The following is a 21,754-nucleotide window of genomic DNA, read 5'->3' as shown; positions in this document are numbered from 1 at the left end:
GCGTGTCAGTCATTTTTTTAATAAATAAACGCTGACCGTTCATTGGCAGTATTGTAATTTCTTTTTGTCTGATATTTTGAATGAAGTTCATTGAATATTTTTAATTTTTGTGCAAATGAGAAGTTGAAGTGCTGCCGAATTGTAATATGCACATTTAATACGACATCATTAAACGGGAACGAAACAAAGGCTACGGTTATGCAGAACGCGAATGCCGGCGCGATGCGATTCGCCTTACCGTGGTGAAATGTACAGCTCTTTTTAAGGCGAAGTAGAGCTATACATTTCAACAGATTTCGTCTTGCATCGCATCGCGCCGTTATTTGCGTTCTGCATGACCGTAGCCAAACACTAAGCGACGCAGACACGTAATAATAATCAGAGTATGCATGTAGATGAAGATAATTAACTTTGGATTATAGCGCAAAACGAGAAAATATTAACTCATCTAATAATCATTTGTGTTCTTCAAATTTCAGTTGTTCAATTTAATATCCGATGAAATGTTTGTTTATTATCTGATGAAGCTCTTATATAGGCCAAATGATGCATTCCCAATTTACTAGGTCCATAACTCTGCCGACCGTGCTTGGGAAAGCGCGGTATAACGACCAATCAGAGGTCGAATTTTGTGTTTTGACAAGGCTTAAGAGTTTTCAATAGTAAAATAGTTCGAATGATAAAATTGCAATTTCATGCATTTGGTAGAAATCTTAGAAGATTTTCTAATCGATTGCTGCAAGAACGAAGGAAATCCATCGAAAACTAACCGATTTATTAGCATTTGAAATTTTTCTCACTTTTTTCAGTTTTAGATTTTCATTTCACATCCCTATGTAGCCGAACTTCCTGAGAGAAGTATTCTAATTCAAAATTAAATCTTCATTAATTCATTTGTTGTCCTTATAAGGACAATTGTTCAATTTATCATAGGATGTAGTGTTTATCTTACATCTCTGTGTTACCTTGATAGTGAGGACTAAGGCGCACGGTCAACACAGTGGGAAAGGTGTTTTCACATTGAAAACTAGACACGGCTTTATTGGAGGAAGTGTTGGCAAATGCATCTACCGCTGATACCACCGCTATCATACGAAAGCGCGTCGTTTCATGTGGGGAATATCAGCAACGAAAAATGACGCGGGTCTAAGCATAACCCGAACTGTTTCGCCGTGCTGCTCCCATTTACCTTTACATCGGCCTCAGGGAAGTAACGGCTGCATCTGCATCTACCGCTGAGGCTGTCACTATACTGCTATTGGTACCAAAAGCTATTAACTCTCCAAATAAGTGTTTTATTTGTTTTCAAAAGAACAATTGTTCAATTCAAAATCGGATTTACGCAATCGCATCTCTGTAATATTACCGACAATAATATTCTTCTGAACAAAATGATACAACTTTCCCATTAGGCCTCTGCCATAATATACGCGAAAAGCGACGCGAACCGATTCGCTCGGCTGTAGGTTAATGTACAGCCATCAGTAGAGCTGTACATTAACCTACGGACGATGTCGCATGTAAGCAAATTATTGCGTTCAGTAGACAGTAGATAGTGTATCCAGCGAATAAACACCGATGGTGCTCTCACACACGCAACGGTTTCAACCCGTATCTTATTGCGGTTTGTAACATCAAGCGATTTCGTTTGCACGCTGTTGCGTGTTGCATCATGTTGCAACTTGGCAGCTGGGAGACGACGAAATTCTGTTCATACTGATTGATTGAATCGACTTCATATTCAATGTCGGTTATGCTGATCGCAGCCTTTGCGCTGCCCCTACAGTGGGGGGTTTACTAAATAAAGTGAAAGTAAAAATTAGACAACTACAACAGAATTTGATTGCATCCCGCACAGAATGTCCGCTTGTGTTGATGCCAGAAAATTATTAACCTTCAATTATTTTTTTGTTTGCCTTGAAAAAAGCATGTTGCGGTTCAAAATCGGTTGCTAATTACAACCTTTGAGCTGCCCTAACATTGGTGGAACTAAGATACACGGACAACATGCACTGTGGAAGCTATTTCACATTCAGTAAATTAGACGGGTGCGACAAATTTGAATTGCTAGGATGCAACACAGAATGTTTGCTTGCGTTGACAAAAATTATGAACTCTCAATGACTTGTTTATTTGCCCTAAAAAGGCATTTTGATTTCCGAAATTGGATTTCCTGATGGCAATCATCATGCTGCCCCAACACCGGGGGAATAATGGCTGTCTAGCGACACACGCTGAGAAAAACCGCGCTGCTCCTGAGACGTGGTGACCAACCACAGGGCTAGTGCTGCTGCTAAGGAAGGACGACTGCTGTTGTCGCTGTCTAGAACTATTATGAGCGGCTCCGGCTGAAACAGGCTCTTATATAGGCCAAATAGCATGTTTTCAATTGCAAGGTATATGATTCTGTCGACCGTGCTTGGGAAGCAAACATATAACGACCAATCAGAGGTCGAATTTTTCGTTTTGACAAGGCTTGACTATTTTCAATAGTACAATAGTGTGAATAATAAAATTACAATTATCTTATTTTGGGAAGAATCTTAGAAGATTTTCCAATCTATTGCTGCAAGAACGAAGGAAATCCATCGAATACTAACCGATTTATTGGCATTTGAAATTGGACATATTTTTCACTTATTTCGGTTTTAGATTTTCATTTCACATCCCTATGTAGCCGAACTTCCTGAGAGAAGTATTCTACTTCAAAAAAATCACAAACGTTGTATACAAAGCCACGACCGCAAAGTTGGCGTAGAACTTCATACAGGTTTTTATTACAATACTCGCATTGCTGCATTCGGTAGTGGCCGCAAATGACGGGTTTTGAATGATAAAGGCTAACCACCATCAACCTTAATCAAGTACCGTAAACTGGGGTGACTTTGATCACTTTTTTTTAATATATCTCTAATATTTTAAGAATATACTTAATATACAAAATCGTTTAATATTTTTAAAATGAGTACTGGCATGCATTGAGCAAGATCCAGTAACTACTTCAAAAGTTTATTGATAATTTTGCTGTTTTTCGATATGCTCTAAAAAATTTTCATCAATCATTATTCCGGGGTGACTTTGATCATCTTACTGTTTTGACGAATTTGGAGTGAAACTTTGCTGCTTTAACAAATTTGAACAGTCTAAAACGACTTGAACAACGTAGAATATGATATAATATGTCCAAAGTTGCATGTTACGTGACGTCTTGGGTTGTCATTAAGAATAAAACATGTAATACGCTGTTGAGATTATTAAGACTCAACATCGCCTTTGAGGAAAAATTTGCCAAAAAAATAATGAAAATCGTTATGATAATATTTTCTTTTCTTGAAAACAAATCTGAGAACAGAATTGAAAAACTTTATTTATCGCAGCTTGTTGTTTTGTATCTGCTTGAAACGATTGTTTGTAGGCAATAAAAATCACTTAAAATCCAGCTCATTATCAATTTATATTTTTGCATGAAAAACACTTATTAAAAAGCAGGAAATGCTTGAATAGTATTAACGTACACATATTTAATGACAATCAGTGAAAATTACGACAAATCTATACGAGCCCTTTTTTATCACAAGTTCAAAAAAGGGGTAGAGTGATCAAAGTCGCCCCAGGTTACACTCTCTGAAAATTATGTCGTGGCCCTAAAAAGATTCAATGTGACAACTAGGGCCGATTTACGGCCTATGAATATCATCCCGAGTCTGGATTCGATTTACGGCTTTTAGGCATCAATCTGGTTTTTAAAATACGCATATTTTTCTGCATATAGCCAGTTTTGGCTATTTTCCAGGATCTGGAAGACAACATCTTGAATTTTCCAATGACCATAAATCGACCTCAGATATCATTGTGTTTATTTATTAGTCTTGGATAAAAATTGTTGTTAATGATTAATATGGGTATTCATGTCGAGCTCGTAAACAAATACCCAGCCGTAAAAATACTCACCTCCATTGACGAGTAATGGAAGATACACAGTTTACGGCTGGGTATTCGTATACGAGCTCGATGTGAAGACCCCTTATATAAACGACCTTATGTAGTTTTACGTCAACTTGCGGTTATAGCTCTGCACACAAAAATTCTGTTATTTTTTACTGCATTTACCGCTGTTACCATCACTACTGCTATTGGCACCCAAAGATTTAACTCTTCAATTAAGTATTTATTTTGTCCTCAAAAAGACAAATTGTGGTTCAGTCTAATATCGGATATGAAGCTGATTGCATCTCTGTGCTATCCATGACAGTGGAAAAAGGCATTTTTTTGATAATACAGTGGAAAGTTGGTTCATATTTCGAATGCCAGCATCCCAAAACGTTTGTGTATTGTCTAAATCAAGTACGGCAACTGTTCAAAGGAAGTGCCGGCTGATGTGCTCACGTGCTTCAAAGCGGTCAAAGTTTCACAATAAATAGCGTTGAAAAATAAGCATAGGTGATATATGAAATTGTCGAAATCGAAATTTGTTTTTAGATGCCATATGTCTTAGAAATGCATGAAACGTCGAGATTTGGTGTTAACTCAAAAAAAATTTTTTTCAAGAAAATTTTTAAGCTTGGGGTTGATGGCATATGTATATAGAAAAATCACCTTCCGAATTTCGTTTAGCGGTAGGAGTCAAAAGTTTAGTTTTCTCGAATAGAGTCCCCATGCCAAATTTTAGCTCGATCGGACAAAGTTTCAACTTTTTGACCGATGAAAATAATGCACAGGTAGTAGTTCATGAAATTGTCTATATCAATTCTTTTTAAGCCAACTGTCTTTGAAATGCATGAAACATCGAGATCTGGTGTCAACTCGAAAAAAATTTTTTACAAAAAAAAATCAAGTTTCTGGGACTTAGAACTTTTGAGCCCTACCGCTAAACGATATTCAAAAAATCGATTTTGATTGGCACTCTATTACACCCGCTACCACTGCTGCTACTGCTAAGTAAGAACTGTCGTAATCGTTGACAAGAACTAATATGGCTAGTTTATGCAGAAGCACGCTCCCATATAGGCCAAGTAGTTCACTCCGGATTTTCTAGGTTCATAATCCTGGCGACCGTGCTGGGGAAAGTAAACATTAAACGATCAATCAAAGGTCGAATTTTGCGTTTTAGCAGCTCGACAATTTTTAAAAGTACAAAAGATCGAGCAATTAAATTACAATTTTCTGCATTTGGGCGGATTCTTAGAAGATTTTTCAATCGATTGCTGCAGGAACGAAAGAGATCCATTGAAAACTATCCGACATATTTTTCAGTGTTTCCGTTTATAGATTTTCAGTTTACATCCTTATGTAGTCGAACTTCCTGAGAGATGTAGTTCTACCTAAAATAAAAAGCGTTTGGCCCATACTTAAACTTCACTTTTACATAAGTTACTAAACTCTAAAGCTGAAACAAACTCACTAAAAGAAAACGTTAAAAGTGGTGTGATTTTTTACTCAATCAAAAGTTCAATCAGAACCACGATTTTCGGAGCGATATTTAATTAAACCCAGAAAGCAAACAACGGAGAGTTACTGAAACAAAACAAGGGAAAATGAAACCCAAAACTAATTCGGCAACCAGTGGAATGTTTCATTTATCACTGGACCAGCAGCGGTGTGGTAGCAGCAATTTTCGTCTTTGGGCACGGCCTTCCCGATCCCATCGACATTGCGCACCGAGAAGAACAATCTAACAACTCACGGTCGGTTCAATTTCAGCCAATAATCCGAAACCCGACCGCAACAATATTTATGCGCGATGATCCAGAAGTCGATGTTTTTTCATGCAGTTTAGGCATAAAATTTTCATCAATTCCGTTCGCATGACGACGATAAACGACCGACCGAACGAGTGAGCCACCAAATGCAATGCAAATCGTGCTGTGGGAGGGGATTTCGATACCGATACCGATAGTACAGTACACAGGTAGTGTAGCAAGTTGAGCCGCATCAGCAGGCCATGACATCGAATGCAGCAACAGCAGTGGGCTTTGCAATGACCCGATTGGGAACCTAAATCGCCACTAGCAGCACATGGGTTAGTGTGCACGGTTCAGGTCAACTGTCGCATATTCGGCCGACGGGGTTCCCACTAGGGTGGTCAAGAAGCAACAATATTGACAGCAATATTGCAGATTATTTGGTTTGAACAAAAAAGCCTATCATTTATTAGCCTTTCTATAACTGCCACAGTATAGGGCAACCTTTCGCAAGTGGTACTGCATTACAGCTCCAATAGGAAAGGTTCTCTCTCGAGGGGCAACTGGGAGTTAGTTACGATGGACGTTAACCCGCTTCCGACTACAACATCAACAACAAAGAGAGTGAACAAAAAAAAAAAAGCAACTATCGAGATAATGGAAAAAAGTACACCCCCGACCGGTGTTTGCCGTACTGCCAGCTAATATTTTATTCATCGTAACGAGAAATAATAAATACGACGAAAATTTACGACCATTTTGCCTTGTCGGGTGGGTGGAAGTAGAAACAGCAGTTTAAGAGTGGGCCGGCAGGTAGAACACGCCACCCGAACACGCGGAAAATTTATCCGAACCGAGTTCCTGGAAAGGTGAGCTCCGTCGTCAAAAATTTTTAAAGCTTTTAATAATGCCATCTGATAAACTGTAATTCGCCTTTCAGATTGTGCCTTTTTCCGCTGTTTTTTCAATCTTTTGGTTTATTCATTTCATCCGTTTCCCGGTGGCTTCGGCTGTTGCCTGGTTGCAAGACAAGACACGACACCGTGATGATGTCGACCGACGTGGATGCTGTTATTGATGATGATGATGATGTTATTTCGGGATCCTTTCTCTGGGAGGGACGGTAAAAGTTTTTTTTTCCTGTCGTCTTCTGCTCCTTTCTTCTACTTTGTGGCAAGCAACAAGAAATGATGGAGCAGAACGAAAAAAGGGTGACACATTCCGCTAGCAATGTGACACGTTCTTCGGTTGTTAGAGGAGCCACCGAGGTTGAAATAGTCTCGAAAAGATCTAGGAAAAGAAGGGGAACGAGGATCCTCTTGCGGTGAAACGCTTGAGGCCAACCGAAAAAAAAAACCCGAAAAGGTTTTCACAGTAAGACGTTGTGATGGGTTTTCAATGCTCTTTAAAAATAAGCTGTGTAAAAAGAATTTTGGATGCTGTTTAGACCGCTTAGAAAACTAAAAGATCATCAAAGACTGCGATCCCAAAGGTTCGATAGAATCTATTTGGAATTATTTTTGGTTTCGAAATGTCACACAGATTCAACTCAAAAATTTAGTTTATTTTTATGTGGATCTACATTCAAATGATTTAGATTTGTACGAAAATTTAAAATCAAAATGAAAACCGTTGCTATCTCTCAGATAATGGAAAAATACAAATAAAATATTCTCTTTTGAATCTAGAATCGCTTAAAGAAAGAAATATTCTGAAAGGAGACTATAATACATCAATCCCAATGCGAATTGCTAATTTACGTCTACCCTGTTCTAGAATGGTTTTCTTGAGTGCTTGTGGTTTTTATTGGTTGGGTTTGGTTCGAATTTGGATTGGATCTGGTTTGGAATTAGATTAGGATAAAAACAATTAGAACTGTCCTGATATTTTCGTGAAAAAAAATTTGTTTACAATACAATTGTAGCTTTAAAATTTCGAACTAGAATATTTACATCACCACTAATTTAATCATAAATGCTGAAACTTTACGCGTTGACTTCAATATTTCAGAAGTGAGCTCCAGCTTCCATAATCAATAAAAAATCACAAGAAGGTTGTATGCAAAGCCACGACCGCAAGGTTGAAGTAGAATACTTTTACAAGAAAGATAACCCGGCTGCTTGCGTGTCAGTCATTTTTTTTAATAAATAAACGTTGACCGTTCATTGGCAGTATTGTAATTTCTTTTTGTCTGATATTTTGAATGAAGTTCATTGAATATTTTTAATTTTTGTGCAAATGAGAAGTTGAAGTGCTGCCGAATTGTAATAGGCACATTTAATACGACATCATTAAACGGGAACGAAACAAAGGCTACGGTTATGCAGAACGCGAATGCCGGCGCGATGCGATTCGCCTTACCGTGGTGAAATGTACAGCTCTTTTTAAGGCGAAGTAGAGCTATACATTTCAACAGATTTCGTCTTGCATCGCATCGCGCCGTTATTTGCGTTCTGCATGACCGTAGCCAAACACTAAGCGACGCAGACACGTAATAATAATCAGGGTATGCATGTAGATGAAGATAATTTACTTTGGATTATAGCGCAAAACGAGAAAATATTAACTCATCTAATAATCATTTGTGTTCTTCAAATTTCAGTTGTTCAATTTAATATCCGATGAAATGTTTGTTTATTATCTGATGAAGCTCTTATATAGGCCAAATGATGCATTCCAAATTTACTAGGTCCATAACTCTGCCGACCGTGCTTGGGAAAGCGCGGTATAACGACCAATCAGAGGTCGAATTTTGTGTTTTGACAAGGCTTAAGAGTTTTCAATAGTACAATAGTTCGAATGATAATTGCAATTTCATGCATTTGGTAGGAATCTTAGAAGATTTTCTAATCGATTGCTGCAAGAACGAAGGAAATCCATCGAAAACTAACCGATTTATTAGCATTTGAAATTTTTCTCACTTTTTTCAGTTTTAGATTTTCATTTCACATCCCTATGTAGCCGAACTTCCTGAGAGAAGTATTCTAATTCAAAATTAAATCTTCATTAATTCATTTGTTGTCCTTATAAGGACAATTGTTCAATTTATCATAGGATGTAGTGTTTATCTTACATCTCTGTGTTACCTTGATAGTGAGGACTAAGGCGCACGGTCAACACAATGAGAAAGGTGTTTTCACATTGAAAACTAGACACGGCTTTACTGTGGGAAGTGTTGGCAAATGCATCTACCGCTAATATCGCCGCTATCATACGAAAGCGCGTCGTTTCATGTGGGGAATATCAGCAACGAAAAATGACGCGCGTCTAAGCATAACCCGAGCTGTTTCGCCGTGCTGCTCCCATTTACCTTTACATCGGCCTCAGGGAAGTAACGGCTGCATCTGCATCTACCGCTGAGGCTGTCACTATACTGCTATTGGTACCAAAAGCTATTAACTCTCCAAATAAGTGTTTTATTTATTTTCAAAAGAACAATTGTTCAATTCAAAATCGGATTTACGCAATCGCATCTCTGTAATATTACCGACAATAATATTCTTCTGAACAAAATGAAACAACTTTCCCATTAGGCCTCTGCCATAATAGACGCGAAAAGCGACGCGAACCGATTCGCTCGGCTGTAGGTTAATGTACAGCCATCAGTAGAGCTGTACATTAACCTACGGACGATGTCGCATGTAAGCAAATTATTGCGTTCAGTAGACAGTAGATAGTGTATCCAGCGAATAAACACCGATGGTGCTCTCACACACGCAACGGTTTTAACCCGTATCTTATTGCGGTTTGTAACATCAAGCGATTTCGTTTGCACGCTGTTGCGTGTTGCATCATGTTGCAACTTGGCAGCTGGGAGACGACGAAATTCTGTTCATACTGATTGATTGAATCGACTTCATATTCAATGTCGGTTATGCTGATCGCAGCCTTTGCGCTGCCCCTACAGTGGGGGGTTTACTAAATAAAGTGAAAGTAAAAATTAGACAACTACAACAGAATTTGATTGCATCCCGCACAGAATGTCCGCTTGTGTTGATGCCAGAAAATTATTAACCTTCAATTATTTTTTTGTTTGCCTTGAAAAAAGCATGTTGCGGTTCAAAATCGGTTGCTAATTACAACCTTTGAGCTGCCCTAACATTGGTGGAACTAAGATACACGGACAACATGCACTGTGGAAGCTATTTCACATTCAGTAAATTAGACGGGTGCGACAAATTTGAATTGCTAGGATGCAACACAGAATGTTTGCTTGCGTTGACAAAAATTATTAACTCTCAATGACTTGTTTATTTGCCCTAAAAAGGCATTTTGATTTCCGAAATTGGATTTCCTGATGGCAATCATCATGCTGCCCCAACACCGGGGGAATAATGGCTGTCTAGCGACACACGCTGAGAAAAACCGCGCTGCTCCTGAGACGTGGTGACCAACCACAGGGCTAGTGCTGCTGCTAAGGAAGGACGACTGCTGTTGTCGCTGTCTAGAACTATTATGAGCGGCTCCGGCTGAAACAGGCTCTTATATAGGCCAAATAGCATGTTTTCAATTGCAAGGTATATGATTCTGTCGACCGTGCTTGGGAAGCAAACATATAACGACCAATCAGAGGTCGAATTTTTCGTTTTGACAAGGCTTGACTATTTTCAATAGTACAATAGTGTGAATAATAAAAATACAATTATCTTATTTTGGAAAGAATCTTAGAAGATTTTCCAATCTATTGCTGCAAGAACGAAGGAAATCCATCGAATACTAACCGATTTATTGGCATTTGAAATTGGACATATTTTTCACTTTTTTCGGTTTTAGATTTTCATTTCACATCCCTATGTAGCCGAACTTCCTGAGAGAAGTATTCTACTTCAAAACAGATGAAATGCATATTTTCCTGTTGGTCGTACAATCCACTCGGAGAAAAAGTCACAGTGAAAATGATTTGGCAAATAATATATAATTTCAATTAATTTGTGCAAAGCACCGGCCAGGATAGTGAGTGCATAATTTTTATTCATTCACTTCCGGTGACCCTACATTTACGCATTTCGTGATAAATGTTGTCGCTGCTCATTAGTTATTCAGGTTGAATTACTATCGATTCGCCATAAATTTTAATTTCCCCGCGGACGGTAACTTATTTTCTATAAACACAAACAGTGGCCATCATTTATGCAGTAGAAATTACGTTACGACAAACTGAAAGCTCTTCACAAAACTAAAAAACTTACCATGTTTTTCACCTCACAAAGTAACCTGCTATCTAGAATTCCATTCCCCAAATCGTCCAGCAAGCTCATCAATCGCCGACAGTTTGCTTCCACGGTAGCACCTGTGGACCCCTAGCCTTCACTGTGGAAGCGACCAAGGGAATGGAGCAAAGCATTCGTAAATAAATTTATGAACGCTCTAATGATGGTTTTGATCTCTCACAAATAGATTCCAGTGCCGCTACGGTGCTGGGTTTTGATGGTGGTTTTTATTTTTTCCCACCCTGTCTTTCATTGCGGAGGGAGCCGTAACTTGGAATGTATGCGAGGTAATTGCAGCACACAGAGTATAACAACATACAGCTCAGCCGGGATGGGGCTGGTTTTGAGGGGAAAGACGTGAGATGAAAGACACTTGCGCTAGCATTACAGCCGATCCAAGCAAGCGGTTTACTTTCGACGAGTAGCAAATTGGTTGTCACTAAGCAGATTTTTGTTTGTTTTGTTTTCCAATTGATTGATTGGTGACATTTATTAACATTGTTGTTTTTGTTTGTTTCTTTTTCTCTTGCAGTGAATCCCCTTTACAGCGCCGGAATGAGTGAGTGAAAAACCAACGCCAAAATCAGTACCAAATTAGTAGCAGCATACGCGTTATACCAAATGAGTTTATAGATGTATTGTTTGTCTGTTACCAAACCTTCGAAGAGTAAGAGTTATTAGATATGAATAGTATTGTTATTATCAGTTTATGGATATTATTACTGTTTAACAAAGTTTTATGTCAAGGTAAGTGCCTACTTTCCCATCTGAATTCTGTACTGAACTCTTAATTAGGCGGAGTAAACCGCCCTGTCGGCCGGAGTGAAAATGCATTCATATTCATGTACAAAAGAGCGGAGGTTTTGCATTTTTAATGCATCTTTGTTGGATAGTTTATTTTTTCTTTCTACATTTGCTTGCTTGAATCTTCTTTCTGCTAGTAGCAAAACATTGGTCTCTGTGTGGGGGGCTTGATATACTACTAGCCCGGTTTCGCAGATGGAAAATTCCTTCGCAGACTGATGATGATGATGATGATAATGGTGATGATGATGATAATGGTGATGATGATGATTGTGATGGTGAAGGCAAGCGGCACACGGTGAATGGCATATTTATGCATGTAGATATTTAATGAGTGTAAGTTCCCCCGGAGGATGTGGCAGGTTAAGTACAGGGGATACAGAGAAAGAAAAAGCAACGGAATGGGAAGTGTGAGTGTTATCTTTTGCCGTCTCCGGTGAAATTTAAATTCACTGATCGTGTGTGTGTGTATATGTTGCATACAATAAAAAGAATCGGATTACCAAATAAACAGCTTAAAATTTACTTCAGTCTGCTCTCTTATGTCTTGCATTTGCGTTTCGGACGTTTTGTTGTTTTCAACAAGTGGAATCCAAATTAAAACAACTTCTGGTGATAACATTAGATTTAATTTAATTATTTCTCGATAATATTCAGCTTTGTTTCCATTCAGTTTGAGCTGGATGTTGGCATAATAATCTTTTATTTTACTTCTATTTGCCTTGAAATTTAACTTCAAGTTGGCTTATTTGAGATTAGTTTTATATTCGAAAGCTTATATTTCATATTCTCTTTTTATATTTGGGATAGCAAAAATTTGACACCCGATAGTCAGTTGAGGAGTGAACCATATATTTCTAAAAGAGCCATTTATAGATACGTAGAGATTGTTCAGCGATAATCTCTTAAACATTACAATCAGATCCAGTCAAGAGGAAGGCTAGAAGAGCAGAAGTAAGCAAAAAAAAAACATATGGCCCAAAGTTTGAAATCGCAAATAAGCAAAAATTACAAATCTGTTAACGACCTTCTTAGATTTGACTCAAAGTTTGAAAAAGTGTTCATACAAGATCACTATGCAAAAATCCCAACTTTGGTGCCGATGGGATCACGCCTCACTCCATTGGATCACTCCGTGATAAGAGTGGTAACGTTTAGAAAAAAAAACTGGTACATTATTTAAAAAAAAAATAATTCAAGGACCAGAAAAAATATTAGTTTTAGGCGGCAGTGTTCCCAAATAACACCTGCAGCATCAAGTTATAACAGGTTATAAATAAATTGCAAGAGAAATATTAGGTTTAAATCCACTTGTATTGTTGTTATATATCAGAATTATAGCTGGAAGTTGTATGTAAATTATCAGTGGTGGGCACCATTCCGCTAATTCGCTAATTAGCGACGCTAAAATTCAGTTAGCGATTTCGCTAATTTTTTAGCTGGTTAGCGAAACTGTTAGCGTCGCTAAAATTTTGGCCTTCGAAACGCTAATCGCTAATTCGCTAAATTTTGTAGAGAAGCGACAATAGAAATATTTAGAAAAACTGTAAATTGCTGATGGCGTACGTAAATTGCTTCGAAAGATGAACATACTTTACTGCGAAAGTTACTTTTGTCAGTTTTTTTTAACCTAGAATGGAGTTCCAGTCTCGTACAAGCCACAGGAGCATTTTGAAGAACAAGCACAAGGTCTAGATTGAATTTTCGGCACACCAAGAACTTTGGTAAATTGCAATGCGCTTGAAATTATGGCAAGTTTGGTTCTACTTTTCAGATTCTGATAATAATTGAATTTTTATGAAAACATTCCTAAGAGTATCAATTTTCAATGCAAGCTAAGCTCTTGTTTTTACAAAATCAAATATGAATACCGTTTCGTGATCCTCTTAGGTACTGTAAATAGCTTTGAAAAGTAATTGTTTTCGTCTGTTTAACCAAAACAGATCAAAGTGGTCCAAATCTTACAAAACACGAGCTATAAATATAGCGATATGACTATTTACATATTAAAAAGTTAGCGATTAGCGATTAGCGAAAGTTTCGCTAATGTGAATTTAGCGTGTAGCGTTTAGCGATTATCGAGCTAAATTTTCCGGTTAGCGACTTAGCGATTCGCGTCGCTAAATTTTCGGTTAGCGGTGCCCACCACTGTAAATTATAAATTGTTGTTAAAAATTATTTATAAAAGGATCATAACCAACTTTTTCCTAGAGTAAATATAACCTTAGACGGACAACGGAAGCAAATATGTTGAAACCAGACGTAAATGTGTTTGGTGGTGTGAACTATTTATTTTTTATCAAATACAGTGCAAATCAAAATATTAATATCGATATATAAGTTATTTTATATAAGTTATGGGAATAATTTATTGAAAATAAAATATATGTTTTTTATTGGCTCTGCCCCTTGCGCTTTTTAGGTTATTAAATAGTTATAAATCAGTTACTTATACTTAATTAAGAATAATATCTGGATTACCAGATATAAGCGTTTTGTAGCCTCCGCTTAGAAGGTTTAAGAGATTGTTCGCGTGGATTTATTTCGTTTTATTTTGTTTGTCTTAAATAAATGGAAAGTGTTTGTGTATGTTGATGTTACCTTCCTGACGCCCATGCCACTCAGCGGTGGACCGGTTCACCGTACGAACGCAGCCACCCATCCATCAGTTTGGAGGGCCGCCAGGAGACGGGCGAAATGGAGCCTGGATGCCTCACTGTCACTACCAAGGAAACGTTGGAGGTTCTCATGAACACCCATTTTCCCGGATCGACAGAGACTGAAGAACTGAATAATGATAGGTCGCGGCGAGACAACTCGAGACATATGGCGTCTCGGGAGTTCATCCTGCTGGCCCGCCGACTGTTCACGGAAGCTTCAATAGGTTGGGTTCTAAGCTCACTCGACCCTATGAAGTCTCCAGGTCCAGACGGCATACTACCCATCTTTCTACAAAAATCGGCCGCAGCTATCATGTCCGAACTCATCAAACTCTCCAGAGCCAGCTTTATCCTGGGCCATATTCCGGATTATTGGCTGAAGGTGAAAGTAGTGTTTATCCCCAAAGAAAGGACAATACCTTACCTATAACTTTCAGACCCATAAGTCTGACTTCATCACTTCTCAAGTTGATGGAGAAAATAACGGATCAATATATCCGTGATGAGTTTCTTAAAGACTCCCCATGGCAAGTCAACATGAACTGCTCTTCACAGCTTAGTGACGTTGATTGAAAAGCCCCTGAATTATCAGAAGACGGCGTTATGTGCCTTTCTTGATATTGAAGGGGCCTTCGATAACACGTCCTTTCCATCAATTAAAACGGCTCTCTTCAATAAGGGAATCGACCACATCTCAAGGAGCTGGATACACGCAATGCTCTCTAGCAGAGTGATCACAGCAGTATCATTGGATACGCTGATGACATCGTCCTAATCGTCAGGGGTGAAGATGACGCAACTCTGTCGAGCCGAATGCAAGCGGCTCTGGATGCCACCACGTTATGGTGTCTACAGGAGGGTCTAAACATAAACCCCTTAAAAACAGTCGTAATTCCATTCAGTAGACGAAGGAAGATCTCCATCACTCCTCCAACACTGAATGGAGTCAGACTGAGCTTCAGCAATGAAGTCAAACACCTCGGAATTTCTCTGGATAAGAAACTGAACTGGTCTGCACAACTGGATCATGCCGCTAAGAAAGCGGTCTCGGCGATCTGGGCCTGCAGAACTCTGTTCGGTAAGACCTGGGGACTGAAACCAGACTTTGCACTCTGGTCTTACTAGATCATCGCCCGACCAAGAATCACCTATGCTGCCCTTGTATGGGGCCTAAGGTGAACGAAGTGACTGCGCAAGCCAAACTCAAAAAAGTTCAAAGACTTGCATGTCTTTCGGTTACCAGCGCTATGCGAACAGCTCCAACTGCAGCCATGGAAGCAATCTCTGCCTACTGCCTCTACATCTTCATGTGAAAAAGGAATCAGAGCTTGGCGCTCTAAGGTTGCAAAGGAGGAAAACTATACTCGAAGGGGACCAAATCGGTCACCTTCGCATACTTATGGAGTTCAAACTAACTCCGCTATTAACTACAGTCTCCGACTGGATGGACGTTAGGACCAACATGGATAATCCGTATAGAGTGATGGAAACAAACCGCTCTATGTGGAACAATGGAGGGCCTAATCTTCCACCTGGTATCATCAGTTTTTATACGGATGGCTCGAAAATGGGATCCCTAACGGGATCCGGTATATACGGACCCGGTATCAGGGAAGATAGATATCTGCGCAAAAATATGTCTGAAATGCAACTACAGACATGCGAAAATCGGTATATTCTCGGACAGTCAAGCAGCACTACTAGCACTTAAGTCCGTCAAATGCGCTTCCAAACTTGAAGTTGCCATCTTACAATTCAACATGTTGTCTGAGGTCGGTTTGTGTCCACATTGGGTGGTATTTCGTCACTTTCCTTTGTTTTTCAGAAATCGAAAGTCGCCATCTTAGCTTTTAGGGACAATTTCTGACCCCTGAGCGTCATTCTGGTTCTGGAAACACCCATATTGAGAGGTATTCGGTCATGTTCGGATGTTTTCCAGCAACCGTAAGTTTCCATCTTAAATTTGAGAATGGCATCTCGAGTCGATTTTTAGCTCCTGAGCATCATTCCGATCATTTCAGGCTGTTTTTCGGAAAAACAGATTACAACATTGCTCCCCTTCCAGAGTACGGAGGAGTGTAAAACCACCATTGCGATTTGAGTTTGATTTGTATAAGAGCCCTCCCACCCAAGTGGGAGTGGGAGGGGTGTCGAACGACCATGAAAACATTGTTTGCTCACAAAAACATCCACATGCCAAATTTGGTTCTTCATGATTTCTCGAAATATGTAGAATTTTGTGTTTCATTTGTATGAAACCCCTCTTTTCCAGAAGAGGGAGGGGTATCGAACCATTATAGAGTTTTTTGTCATCTCTAAAATTATCCACAAATAAAATTTGGTTGTACTTGCTTGATAGGTTCTCGAGTTGAGTGGAATTTTTGTTCCATTTGTATGGGAAATTTGGTTCCATTTACTTGGTTAGCACCCGAGAGGTGCAGAAATTTGTGTTTATGGATTTGTTACCCCTAAAAACATCCACACACACAAATTAGGTTTCATTTGCTTGATTAGTTCTTGGGTTGTGCAGAAATTTTCGTTTCATTTGTATGGGACCCCTCCCTTCCAGAAGACGGAGGGGTCTCACACCATCATAGGAACCTTTCTTGGCCCTAAAAACCCCTACATACAAATTTTCGCGTTGATCGATTCAGTAGTTTCCGAGCCTATATGGATCAGACAGACAGACAGAACTGCATTTTTATATGTTTAGATTTATATTGTGTGTTCTGCCACAAACGGTGACATATCAACACTATTACATATACTTTTTTAAAATTTTATTTCATTAGAAGATAGTAATTGCTTCCGCATTTAAGTGAATGTAATTGTAGGAAAATTGTAAACCTACTTGTCAAGAAAAAAATGAATTTAAAATTAAACCTTCATCTAATCTTACACCTATCTTACTGACTTTGAAGTGAGGTAATCGTTGTAATATAGGATAGCAACGATTTTTGTCGGAACTTATAGTTAATTTGGTTTGACATATTTTCTAATTTTTCCACATTAGTAAAAACTGAGGATAAGCGTGCCGACCCTGAGGCATTGTTCAGGAAGTCTCGCCAACGCTCACGGTTGGGACTATTGGCATTTTTCGTCAAATGCGTGTTTCTGAGGAAATTTTACACAATAACACTCATCAGTCCGAGGTATTAAGTGCAAACTTCGAGTTAAAACTTTTATTAGGAAACAAAATCACATTTTCTCTGGTTTCAAGCAATTTTCTCTCCTAAGTTTTTTATTATATTGATGGGCATTTTGGAAATTGTATTTTCAAGAAAATTAGTCAAAGAATAAAATAAAATCAAATTTGAGCGACAGTGCTGTCAAATATGTTTTTTCGTTTATATTTGAAAAATTAAATGAAATTTTTCACCACAATTTACCTATTACTCAGAGGTACAATAAAGCAAACTTGTGTTGAAGCATCTGTAATAAATAATGGTAAATTTACTAAATTAGCCAAGGAATTTCCTGCTCATAAACGCATTAGAGTCACACTAAACGTACAAATGAGTAAAAGGAGTGGACGCTGGAAAACCACTGCATTTTTGTGCTTCCTATTGATTCAATCAAAAAACAAAATATTAAAACATGCATTCGTCTGAGGTAAATATATGTGGCCGAATACTTTTATATACAATAAAGTTATGGTTGTTCCGATTAGTACACTTCAATTGGTCTTACTATAATTTTCTACTAATTAAGTTTGGCTCTGAGCCTGTTTTGTATTTATTTGGAACGTGGGACTGACCAAAATTTATTTTATTTTCATTATTTTAGCAACACACACAGCTTTTTTGTGATTTTTTGAGAGCACACGTACTGTAAAGAAGTTTCTGAGGTGTATTTCAAAAGTGTGAAAATTCACATAGGACTGTTATGCATTTATGGGCAGTTCATGAAATATATATAAAAGTAATCAAGAGTGTTGCCAGATGCTATGATATTCATGAACTACACTGTTTTTTTTTATTTGGGATTTTTAAAATTTTTACTTGAAATTTTCCCTAAAAGTAGATTCTCAAATTTCAAAGTCATTATTTTTCAATGTAGGCACTCACCTCTTAATTACACAGTGCACAATGGTCCAGAAACCAAATTAAGGGGGAAATTGGGGTCTAGAGCTCTATAGCAACATTTTAGAGAAAAACTTTCTTCTATAAAGTTATTACATATAATAAAGCGCTTATTGAAAAAATATAAAAAATTAGGGTGACCAATGCAATCAAGTATCTAACTTTTTTATTTTGTAGATAGAAAAAAAAAATGTTCTATAATGTTATAGATCCATTAATTTTAAGTAACTTTGTAAACAAAAGTTTTCCTCTATCTTTGAAAACAACCGATTTATATTGAAAAAACACATTTTACGCTCTAACTTTTTTATTTCAAGTTTCATCTCAAAACTGTCTTCGAACGACTTTTAGAGCTTTTTAAGAGAAATAATTTGCAATGCTGACATCGTAAATACCTCAATTTTACTCAAAGTTAATCATATTTTTCATCAAAAAATATGCGTTTTTCATTTGTCTGTCAATCTTTTTTTTTTTTTTACAAAGTTACTTTAAATTAATGGATCTATAACATTGTAGAACAATTTTTTTTCTATCTACAAAGATAAAAAAGTTAGATACTTGATTGCATCGAAAATGTTGGTCACCCTAATTTTTGATAATTTTTTAGTGAGCGCTTTATCATATGTAACAACTTTGTAGAAGAAAGTTTTTCTCTAAAATGTTGCTACAGAGCTCTAGACCCAAATTTCCCCCTAAATTTGGTTTCTGGACCATTGTGCAGTGACAGCAAATTTTCATCTAATCCGGCTCTCACTGTATTGCACAGCTCTCTCTGCTCCCCACACGTTCGGTAAACAGTCCGACTGCACACACATGCAACTCTGAATGGGCTGGTATTTTGGTATCTCCTTATGAATGTTGGTACTTCTAAGCTGTCGCTAATGACAGCCTTTGCAGCGCGAAATCTCTCGGCAAAAATCCGAGCGGGCTGTCATGGGATTATGATTCACGAGAGTAAGGCCGATGCTATAACGCAAGCGAGGCAGTGCGGAACCCTTTTTTCTGGTGTGGGGAATAATATCAACAATGGGAAAATATACGAAACCATTTGCTTTGTGATCATCATGGTATCGGCCTAAGAAGGAGGAGAAAAGAAGGAGTGCTAGTGAATATCACCGATGACAGCCGCAGCCGATTAGCAGGCTGTTAACAGCGCAGGCCAAACCAACAGAACATCCTCAAAATGAACAAAACTAGGCTGTCATGTCTGAACGAACAAAATACATGCGCAAGAAAGATCTGTCGTGTGCAACACAAGACAGATTCGTTCCCGGTGTGAGCTTTAGCTGGATGTGAGCTTTCATGAATAGCTCATTCATAACGTTGTTAGAGTAGAAAGAGAGTCGTCAGTATAGTATTACACCACAGTCTTTTTACTTTTATGCGCTGGAGAGCTTGCTCAGACAAGCTGTATGGAAAGCTAATTGATTTAAACCTTCTGTTGAAGATAATTACATTACATTTTTCTACACGCAAGGTAACAAGGCTACGGTTACTCCAATCACTAAAAGCATCAAGCAACTGTAGTAGTTCCAGACAGTCTCCAAGGCAGGCTTTAATTGAAAAAAAAATTACATCATCTGCGAAAAGAAGTGGTAAAATAGTAGCTACGTCATTAATAAATAATGAGAATAGAAGTGGGCCAAGATTACTTCCTTGCGGGACTCCAGAAGAAGTTGTAAATGGCTCAAAATGTGACGACCCAAGAATGACATATACAACTCTGCCAGTCAGGTACGAACCAAACTGTCTCATGAGCTTGGCAGAAAGTCCTAGTTTATCCAACTTTCGTAGAAGGATGTCGGGATTTACACGATCGAATGCAGCCTTGAAGTCCGTGTACACAGCATCCACTTGCGATTCCGTATCCATTGAGCGAGAACACAACGAAAAGAACTGCGACAGATTGATTGGGACGGATCTCTCAGAATTATTATTATTTATTTATTTGGCATTCCGTCATGACATAGCCTGATAGACAAAGTTTCTCCAGTTCACTCGGTTATTGGCTGGTGCTCTCCAAGCACTCGCAGGTTCCCCTCGAGCATTGTCCCCGTTTCATGCCGGTCTTATGAGCGTTTTGTACAGGTTGCACTTCGGACGGGGGTTTAGTCTGTTCGACCACAATTGGTTGTGGAGCCTATAGTAGGCACGACTTCCGCCTCCGGATCTCTCGGCTGGTATCATTGTCCTCAGTAACCAGTGAGCCAAGATAGACAAACTCATTGACTACCTCAAACTCATCGCCGTCGATCGTAATGCCTAGGCATTGTCGGTCGGCTTCGGTTCCGCCGACTAGTATATACTTCGTTTTAGACGTATTTATCTGCAACCCAATCATCGCTGCTTCCCGTTTTAGTCTGGTGTACTGTTCTGCCACCGCCGCAGTTGTTCTGCCGACAATGTCCATATCATCAGCGAAGCAAACGAATTGACTGGATTAGTTGAAAATCGTACCCCGCGTGTTGATGTTCGCTCGATTCATTACACCCTGTAGCGCAATGTTGAATAGCAGGCAGGAGAGACCATCACCCTGTCGAATTGTTTCTGTGTTTTTGTTGAATTTTAAAACTGCATCAATATTCTCTGCAAGTTTTGGCTATTGTTATGCTGTTGATGGATCACCCATTTGATGATCTTTGTTTCACTTTTCTAATATATTTATGGTCATTTTATTTAAATGTAGACAATTTGTTTAGCAATATTGTATATCTCAAGTATGTTCTTGTATTTTATGCTGTAAAAAATGAAAGATTTTTTTTCAAGTTTATTTGTACGCATATTTTATTTACCTACTTACTTATCAATCGTTTTAGTACTTAAATAACCTTTTTAGTAATCATTAAAATACCTTCAGAATAAGGCATTCTCAAATACCAAGCTTCCCAAACGGCACTGAGCTAAGTAATTGATTCATTTTTTCCACCTCCTGATTTCCTGATCGTTAATCGTTCACAGAGTTCATTCGAACTGTCAAAGCAGTCTCCGGTCTCCGAAGAACCAAGTCAATTAGAGGATGCCCTCTGCCTGTCGAGCTCCGGCGCAAATTGAAAACCAGTCCCAATACGTAACCAATTTGTGAAAAAAATCTCTTTTTTAATCAGCCGAAATTGTCATACTGCTTGCTGAAAGGTTATGATGGCACACTGGAGAGCTTTCGAGAAAGTTTTGCCTACTAAGTTGAACCAAGAAGAGCTTGCTACTAAAAACTGTGCTCGTGCAAACACACACACACACACACACACACACACACCCGCACACGCACCATCTCGGAGTGTGTTTTGCCGTTTTCAATCCAAACAAGCAAAGTAGCATAC

At 38.5% G+C, this 21,754-nt stretch overlaps 1 protein-coding gene across 3 annotated transcripts in view; it reads left to right on the top strand.

Annotated features, from left to right (window-relative positions):
* The window catches only part of LOC129724760 (hemicentin-1), a 280,997-nt gene that overhangs the window by 120,584 nt on the left and 138,659 nt on the right, over positions 1-21,754 (top strand). For all 3 annotated transcript variants that reach the window (XM_055679909.1, XM_055679911.1, XM_055679910.1), the window contains exon 2: positions 11,424-11,638. In XM_055679909.1, coding sequence (XP_055535884.1) covers positions 11,575-11,638 — 64 coding nt within the window. In that variant the 5' untranslated portion in view covers positions 11,424-11,574. The remainder of the gene's footprint in view (positions 1-11,423; positions 11,639-21,754) is intronic.

Source organism: Wyeomyia smithii, chromosome 2 (assembly GCF_029784165.1).
Source record: "Wyeomyia smithii strain HCP4-BCI-WySm-NY-G18 chromosome 2, ASM2978416v1, whole genome shotgun sequence".
NCBI classification, from domain to species: domain Eukaryota; kingdom Metazoa; phylum Arthropoda; class Insecta; order Diptera; family Culicidae; genus Wyeomyia; species Wyeomyia smithii.
This window is presented reverse-complemented; position numbering and strand designations above follow the sequence as displayed.